This window comes from Lipotes vexillifer, unplaced genomic scaffold (assembly GCF_000442215.2).
Source record: "Lipotes vexillifer unplaced genomic scaffold, Lipotes_vexillifer_v1.1 scaffold469, whole genome shotgun sequence".
NCBI classification, from domain to species: domain Eukaryota; kingdom Metazoa; phylum Chordata; class Mammalia; order Artiodactyla; family Lipotidae; genus Lipotes; species Lipotes vexillifer.
In genome coordinates, this window is record NW_006788006.1 from 1,617,346 (window position 1) to 1,626,780 (window position 9,435).

General features: G+C 50.8%; 1 protein-coding gene across 1 annotated transcript in view; it reads right to left on the reverse strand.

The window, feature by feature from the left end:
* EPS15L1 (epidermal growth factor receptor pathway substrate 15 like 1) overlaps positions 1 to 5,730 on the reverse strand; it is a 95,377-nt gene extending 89,647 nt beyond the window's left edge. Inside the window, exon 1 of the mRNA XM_007460989.1 lies at positions 5,644 to 5,730. Coding sequence (XP_007461051.1) covers positions 5,644 to 5,676 — 33 coding nt within the window. The 5' untranslated portion in view covers positions 5,677 to 5,730. The remainder of the gene's footprint in view (positions 1 to 5,643) is intronic.
* Positions 5,731 to 9,435: the final 3,705 nt, after the last annotated feature.

Below are 9,435 nucleotides of genomic sequence, written 5' to 3' on the forward strand. Positions count from 1 at the left end.
AGCACTGAGTACCCACTGCAGCAGGGAAGCCTGCTGATCCCTCATAAAGACGATGAGCAGGTCTTTCCATCTCCCCCCCCCCTTCAAAAACAATAAAATAAAAATGTAAACAAGTGATCTTCTCTCCACCAGACTCCATAGAACCTAATGATGAAGTAGCAGGACCACTGTTTAAAAACAAATGAGACCTCACACTACCATAACGTTCGGCAGCTTAAAAAAAAAAAAAAAATTCCAAGACAGGAAACTGCAGTGCAACGCAGAGCCCAGGACGGGGGTCAGAAGAGCCGTGTCAGCATAAGCTTGCTGGGTGCCACCTTTGGCAAGTGACATAAGGTCTCTGGGCCTCAGTTTACCCCTTTATATAAAGCGAGGATGACTGACCGGGGTGACTGGGAGGATAATCTGAGCCATCCAAATGCCTTTCCCACTCAGTCCTTGGAGCCTGTGTGGACTCCAGGCCTTCCCAGACCTCCGCATCTGACTGTACCCTCCTCGGCTTTACACTTCTCACAGCACAGATGGCATCACTATACTGTGTACGTGTTTGTTCATTTCTGTACGTCTGCACCCTCTCCTTAGAAACTCAGCTCCCTGGGGCAGGACGGTCTTCAGGTTTGCTGGTACATCCTGCTGCCCAGAAAGCACCAGCCAAGAGAAGATGCCCAGTAAATGCTTGAACAAACAGCGTGCTACACAAATGAAGGCACTTTGTGCACATGTCTATCACCCTGAGGGATTCTGACACTCCACTGTTGTGAGACAGATAAAACAGGTATAGAGTATTATTCCCAATTTGCAGATGGGGAAACTGAGGTGCAGAAAGTACTGCATAACTGAGGTCACTGAAAAGAATATCTGGGAACCCTAACATTGAAAAACAGGCACCCTGAAGGGGCCTCAAATGATAATGGGGCTCCAAGAGCACCGACCCGAGGAAGAATATCGAGTAGCTTTCCGAGTGAGTGCTGGCTGCTCAGTTCAGGTCAAAGTGGACAGCACCCCTGGAGTGGGGTTGATGAGGCGCCTCTCACCACCAGTGGCCAGGGCTGTCGGCACAGCCTGAGGCATCAGAGAGTGGACACTCTATCCAATACATCTGATCAAAGACAGTCACTTGCTTCCCCGATAAACGGATCAGGATTAAGAACCAGGAAGAGGAAAGTTGTTTTAAAGCTCAAAGTTGGGGCAGAAGAGGCAAAACTTACATGTTCGTGCTTTACCGGGAGCCACGTAGTCAACAAAAACCAGGTAGAGGCAGATCGGTAAGACAGAGACAGCCAGGGAACTCTGGATCTTACAGGGTGAGCCAAATTTACTCTAAAACCTGGCTCTCACAACATTGTAAAGCAACTATACTCCAATAAAAATTAAATAAAAAATAAAAAAATAATAAAACCTGGTTCTCTACCACCCCCGCCCCAATTTATACTGCATTAACATTCTAGTAAGACACAGAAACTAGCAATTATTTTGGAGGAAAAAACAAGGGACAAAAGGACAAACAAGTGTCCCAAGCACTGAGTCTTCATTCCAGACACATTTGCCTGGTGCTGCTGTGGGCCAGCAGGCTGTCTAGAAGAGCGGAAAGAGCAGGGCTCTGCAGGCAGACAGATGTGGGTTCAACCCCAGCTCTGCACCCACCAGCTATGGGACTTCAGCAAGTTACTTAATTTCTCTGGGTCTCAGTTTCCCATTTGAAAAATGGGAATAAAACACTCTTAAAACAGTGGCACCCATTAAAAAGAAGCATATGACTAAGTAGGGAGGAAGGAAGAAGGAACTCCTTGGGCACCGGGCAGACTCTCATTGTCACTGAGCCTGACGCTCTCCTCCCATTACCATTGTTCCCGGGGTCTGGTGGCCACGCGAGGGACCCACAGAAGGTACAGGAGGGAGAACTCCTGTTCAAATGGGGCTGAAGGAAGACACCACCAAAGAGGCCTCTGGGGCAGGCAGGATGCAGCAGGAGGTCACAGCATGAGGTTCTAGCCATTGGGGGGTGGGGAGGGTTGGGAGGCAGTGTTAGAGTGCTCTGCACCAGAGGCAGGAACAAACAGAAAGAAAGGATGCAAGCAGGAGAGGCTGAAATTTGGGAGAAGAGAGACAGTAAAGGCTGAGAGCAGGCTACAGTGACGGACAAGTGTTGCAAGGCTCGAGGAGGACCAGTCCCAAGGACAGGCCACTGGGGTTAAGGACCACCGTGTGCTCTTGTAGGTTACTGGTGACCTTGCCTACAAGAGCACAAGGGGGTACAAAGGGGGTAAGGGACACAGGTGCATTTCCAGGGTGGGCCGCAATTAAAGAGGAGAGGTGAAGGGGGGCGCTGGGAGAAACATGAATCAATGAGACATTGATGGAGGAAAAAATCACTTCTAGAGGGAGAACCACCTACTCTTCAAATTGACAAGATTTATATTCAGGGTCAGAGGAGACTACATGGGGAGAGGACATCACAGATATGGCAGAGTAGGGAGCAGACCAGGAAAGATGCTGATGGGAAAAACGCAGACAGGGCTGGAGGCAGAGGAAAAACACCCCACCCTCCACAATCCCACTGGCTACCCGCTTCACTCACCCTCAGCTGGCCATCCACATTCCAAGTGTGCCCTACACCTCAATGCAACCAGACCACGGCCTCCTGCTCCAGGGGGCTCCCCTAGTGACCCCAACCAGAAATTATCCTGGAATTATATGCATGCTTCCCCTGTAATAACTGTGAACTCGTGTTAGACTGAACTGAACTCATGTTAGCCTCAGCTAGACTGGAAGCGCCTGATAGGTCTGTGCCTCACATCTGGGTCGACAGGAACATGTGGCGCAGTGCTTCACTTAACAGGTGTAAATGTTGACATAATTACCCAAGGAAGAAAACCTGGCCATGCCATCATTCAACAAAGGAAAAGGAAAAAGCACACCAGTCAATGACCTGAACTTGTCAGAGACCGGGGGATTCAGGCTGTCGAGCTCCTCGTTCGAATATGCTCCCACCCACAAGGGCCCAGACCCCAGGCCACATGGAGGGAAGAAAAGCCAGCTGGGAAGGGTGCTAGGTGGTGCAACTCGCTGGTCCCTGCTTCATGGGTTTACCTGACACCACCTGGGTGCTGAGCACAGAGTCAGGAGCACTGAGCAAGAGATCTATGTCGGGTCTAATGGGGACACAGACAGCAAAGAGACCCACAGATATCTGTGGACCATGACTGGTGCTGACGGGTGATGTGGCGGAGGCACAGTGCTAGGGGAGGGAGACTTACAACAGGTAACCAGCAAAGGCCTCTGGGAAGAATGACATTTGAGCTGCCACCTGAAAAGAGCGAGGCACTGGCACCACGAAGGTGAAAAATAGGGATGAGTGCTTCAGGAAGGAGGAACAGCCCGTGGGACATCATAAGGACAAACAGAGCTTAAACTACGAGCAGAACAGAAAAGCCACAAGTATGGCTGCAGTGTGGGTGCCAGGGTGAGAAAGAAGCAGAGGAGGCTGGCAGGCACCTGACCAGCAGGGATTCCTGGGGAGGAATTGGGATTTTATTCTAAAACGTGCTAAGCAGATGAATCACATGACCTGATTCAGGCTTTCATACCTTACTTCACAGCAGCAAACACTGCCTTCCTCTAAAGCTAATCCTTCATCAGTAACATAAGAAGTAAGAATCCCCTCTCTTCGTAGTATGGATAAGCACTTAATAAACTCTAAAGCACTCAATTAACCTTAGCTATTGTCATCAAAGTTCAAATTAAGGGCTTCTCTGGTGGCGCAGGAGTTAAGAATCCGCCTGCCAATGCAGGAGACACGGGTTCGAGCCCTGGTCCGGGAATATCCCACATGCCACGGAGCAACTAAGCCCGTGCGCCACAACTACTGAGCCTGAGCTCTAGAGCTCGCCTGTCACAGCTACTGAAGCCCGCGCGCCTAGAGCCCATGCTCCACAACGAGAAGCCACCACAATGAGAAGCCCGTGCACCGCAATGAAGAGTAGCCCCCACTCGCGACAACTAGAGAAAGCCCATGCACAGCAATGAAGACCAAACGCAGCCAAAAAAATAAATAAATAAAATTTTTTTAAAAAAAAAACATTCAAATTAAGGCAGGTGCCGAAACTGGATAGGAAGTTTTAAAAACCAGGGGCGCTTCCTCATTAAATGAGCCTAAGCCTGTTTCACACACACACACACACACCCCACCATACCCTAAAAGGTAGCAACTGGCTATCAATAATATTACCCAACATCTGTAGGGCACTTAATAGTTTACAGAGCACTTTGATATCTGTTAATTCATAACCACTGGTCTCTAATGCTTTTAATTTAGTGACAGTGTTACAAATTGGCTAGTTCTGGCAATATTTAGCAAGTATGCGCTGTCTCTCTCCTTGGATCAGCGGACCAGTCATGTCAACCTGCCTAACAGCTCTCCTGGGGTTTGGCATTCTCACAGCTGTAATCTCTATTTCCAAATGTCCAAATCTGCCAGAGAATTAAATAATGGTTACAATTACAGAATCAATGAGTGAGTCCGATGTGCCAAGCACTGTTCTAAGTGCTTTACATGCTTAATCTTCACCTAACCCCAATACTTTTTTTATATTCCCATTTTCCAAATGAGGTGGCTGGGGCATAGAGAGGCTAAGAGCTTCGTCCAAGGACAGACAGAGAAGTAAGCCTTGGAGCCAAGATCTGAACACAAGATGATGTGACCCTGTGTCCTCACTCTCAATCCCAATGCTGTGCTAGATAATTCTGGCAAAGTGCGTATAATACGGTGCCTGGTACAACACAGATATTCAGCAAATAAAAGCAGCTGTTACTAGCAGGACACAGGTAGTTTCTAGTTCCCACGAGAGTGTCGCCTCCAGGACAGCAGCAACCTTGTTGGTCTGGGTGACTGCTGCGCTCCCAGCACCTGGCCCGACGCACACTTGACGGATGGATAAATGAATGAACGTCGCTCCCAGAAGGCAGAGTTGCCTGCGCATGGCTCTTTTTTGCACGTCTATGTCGCGCCACTGATACTGCCCCTTAGTAAGAGAATCTGGCTGATCTGAGGGCACCGCAAGGCGCCCGGAGACTTGCGACCCCCTTCACGGCGTAGGGGTGGCGGAAGCAGCTCCCAGTGGAAGAAGAGAAGAGTCCGGGATCTCACTGCTGGCAGGTCCTGGCTGCGGCGGGGCTCTGCCCTCCGCCGCGGCGGGGCTCTGCCCTCCGCCGCGGCGGGGACACTGCCGCCCCGGCGTTGGGACCCGGCAGAAGACAAAGACCCGCGAGGCTGCCGCACCCGCAGAAATGCTTGCTCCCCTGGCCCACCTCCCCGCAAGGCAGCCCAATGCTACCGTGCATCACCCGGCCTGGAAGCTGCGGAGAACGCCGGGCCCCGGGTGGAACAGACACGCGCTGCGGCCCCCCTGCGGGGTCGCCGCCCGCAGAGGGTCGCTCTGGTGCGGGAGGCCGAGGGCCGGACCGGCCTGTCACCTTCAGGACCACACGTCCGCCCTCCGACGGGGCCCCTCAGCGCGAGCCGCCGCCGCCCAGCTGGGCCTCCTCGCGCTTAGGTCTCCCCGCAGCGTCCGCCTCGCACCCCGCACCGGCGGTGGCGCAGCCCCCGCCGCCCCCCTCCCGCCCGCCCTCCTAGCCAGCCCGTACCTGCTGGGAGAGGGGGACGAGCGAGGCCGCCATCTTCCCGCGGACTCGGGCTCCGAGCGCCGGGGGAACAGGGCGGGGCCGCGCGTGCGCACTGGTGCGAGGGGGCGGTGCGCGCGCAGCCCGGCCCGGGAGAGGGCGGGGCCGAAGTAGGGCCGCGCAAGCTCAGCGGAGCCTGAAGGGGAGGGGGTTGAGGGCGGGGCCGCGCGCGCCTAGCCCCAGCCGGAGGGGGCGGGGCCCGGGACCTTTGCAGAGTGCCTCAGGCGCTCCTTCACCACCTCCTTCCCAATTCCTTGGCTCTTCTGCCAAGGTTCCTTACCCCTCCGTGTCCTAGCCGATGATGGGCCGTCTTCTAGGGATGCTGTTCCCATTGCCGTGCGCCTGGCAAAAGCACTATGCAGAGGCCGTCGCCCACCTGGCAGAGAGTCGGGACCCTCACCCTGCCCAAGCAAGGCGCCCTGTTCCTAGGATAGCTGTGTGTGTGTGTGTGTGTGTGTGTGTGTGTGTGTGTGGCCACTTTCTTGCTGTGTGATCTTGGCAAGTCATTTAAGTAGCCTCTCTGCGCCCCCAATCCCCTCTTCTGAAAAGAGGGAATGGTAATATGTGTTTGCTATTGTTCCACCTCTATGCCTCACGCTGAGCCCTGCACAGAGCAGGCACCTGGTGTTTGCTGGAGGACCATTATGGAGGCACATTTATTTGTTTAGACATGTTTTGCCTTCTTTTTACTATAGACACCCACTCATCCGTGGCCGGTTTCCACTAAAAGGATGAGGAAGGAAGGTCCTGCTGAGTAGCTGACCACAGTGGCACAAGGTTTCTTCAGCACAGGTCAGCTTCCCCTTACTTGGTCTCCTGTGATAGTGGCACTTCTCAGGCAGACAAGCTGGAAGGCTGTGCAATCTTGGGGTAGTGAGGGCACAGCTTCCTGTCCACCTCGTCCCCTCTGGAGTCTCACAGCTGCTTGCTCCAGTGTCTTCAGTGACTTGACATACCTCGTGCCCTTCAAATGAGCACAGTGTGTTTTGTGATTCATTCAACAACCATTCACCATCAAATGCTCATTGAGTACAGGTGCTCCATTTGTGGACCAGGCAGACACACACTCTACACAAACAGGTCTCACCCTGGAGCTACCCAGACTTGTTAAGTAGACTAGGTTTCCAGATTCTGGTTTACAGATCTGGGTGGGGCCTGAGATTTTTGCATTTCTAACAAATCCCCAGGAGGTGCTGAGGCTGCTGGTCCCCAGGCCCCCCATTGTGAGAACCACAGGTCTAGAGGAAGGAAACAGACATGAAAAAATCCCATGAGGAGGGACTTCCCTGGTGGCACAGTGGTTAAGAATCCTCCTACCAATGCAGGGGTCATGGGTTCAAGCCCTGGTCCAGGAAAGATCCCACATGCCGTGGAGCAACTAAGCCGTGTGCCACAACTACTGAGCCTGCGTGCCACAACTACTGAAGCCCGTGTGCCTAGAGCCCATGCTCCGCAACAAGAGAAGCCACTGCAGTGAGAAGCTGGCGCACCACAATGAAGAGTAGCCCCCGCTCGCTGCAACTAGAGAAAGCCTACGCGCAGCAACGAAGACCCAACGCAGCCAAAAAAATAATTAATTGATTGATTTTTAAAAATCACATGAGGAAATAGATAACCAGTGATAAGTGCTACAGAGTAGTCCAATGGTGTGACACTTGAAGGTTGAGCCTGACTGCAGCGACGGTGGGGCCTCGGAACCATCACAAGCAGAAGAAGCTGAGTAGTGAAGAGGCACTTTGAGACTGAGGCTCTGGAACTCAGACAGCAAGACAGAGGGTCTTGAAATGAGGCTGGATTACATATGGTCTGATTGGAGAGCCCTGTGTGAAGAGCAATAAAATAAGACCACATGTGATCCAGCCTCATCTTGAGACCACCTTGCTCTCCGAGCTCCAAGTTTTCAGCCTCATGGTGCTCCTTTGCTCCTCAGTTCCCTGTGCAAAGAGAAATGAGAGGCCACCAGAGGGTGTGTTTTTTTTAAGATTTTTTTTTTTTTGCCACACCGTGCGGCATGCAGGATCTTAGTCCCCCAACCAGGGATTGAACCCAGGGTCCCTGCATTGGGAGAGCATGGGTCCACCAGGGAGTCCCTCACCAGAGGGTTTTGAACATGAACAGCTGCTCTGGATAAGGTAGGCAAAGTGGATGGAGAGGGGATGGATGGAAGCAAGTGGGACAGCTGGAAAGATGCAGTGGTGGTCCTGGTGGGGGTGATGGAGGTTTTTAGCTGCCTTGGGTGCTTTATTGGTCCATGTTCCATAAGGAAAAGAGAAGTCATCCTAGATATTTCAAACAGACGACAATTTGTAACAGGAGACTGAGTGCAAAAGCATTGGAAAAACAGAGGAGAAATGCAAGGTTACCTAAGATTAGTAACAGTAGGAAGCTGCTAGCCTCTTTAGGACTAAAAGTCAAAAGGGAAAGGGTGTTACCCCAAACCCACAACCACTGGGCCCTGAGCAGGAACCCAGATACCGGTCCTCACCAGCCACCACTGCTTCTGCCATTGTTGCTAAAGTCACCACTATTGTCCCCACTGCCTAAGTTGCCAGCAGGAGCCTGGAAAAAATGGCTTCTCCTCTTCGCCCGTCCTCTGATGTCCTTCTCACAGAACGCGATGGGGCACTAACGGGCAAGGTTGTCTAGGAAAATTGTGCAGGCTTCCAGCCTCGCTGTCGAGAGTCTACAGGGGCAACAAAAACCACAGAGACTATCGTGTCTTGACTGGAACCAGAGGCTCAATGGTGAGAGTCTCACCTGGCCAGCAGCAGAGTGGCCTGGAACTCCCTCTACTACTGTGCCCGCCACTCTGCGCAGTAATCAGCCGTCCTGGGGCCTCTCTCACCAGAGTCTAAAGCTGCACCGTCCAACACAGTGGCCTTTCGCCACACATGGCAATGTAAGTTTAAATTTAAATCAATTACAATTCTGTAAGGGAGGATCTGTTCCATGCCCCTTTCCAAGCTTCTGGTAGCCTGCAGTGTTTCTTGGCTTGAAGATGGTGTCACCCTCGATCTTTACCTGGTCTTCCCTCTGTACATGTCTGTCTCTGTGTCCAAATTTCCCACTTATAAGTATACCAGTCATATCGGATTAGGACCCACCTTAATGATGTCATTATCACTTGATTACCTCTGTAAAGACTTTATTTCTCATTTTGAAATGTATAGAAATATCAAATCACTATGTTGTGGAACAGGAACTAACATAGTGTTGTAGATCAATTATACTTCAAAAAGAAACAAACTCATAGAAAAAGATCAGATTTGTCATTACCAGAGGTAGGAGTTGGGAGTCGGGGGGAATTGGATGAAGGCAGTCAAAAGGTACAAACTTCCAGTTATAAGATAAATAAGTACTAGGGATATAATGTACAACATGATAAATATAATTAAGACTGCTGTATGTTATAATGAAAATTGTTGGAAGTAAATCCTAAGAGTTCTCAGTAAAAGGAAAACATATATTCTTTCTATGTCTTTAATTTTTTATCTATATGAGATGATGGATGTTCACTAAACTCATTGTGGTCATCAGTTCATGATGTATGTAAGTCAAATCATTATGCTGTACACCTTAAACTTATATAGTGCTGTATGTCAATTATATATCAATAAAACTGGAAGAAAAAATAATAAATGTTACAATAAAATAAGATTAAAAATTCGTTCCTCCATAGAAGGCACAACACCAAGAGTGAACCCTAATGCACAGTACAGACTCTGGGCGATAATGATGTGTCCGTGTGACACATCA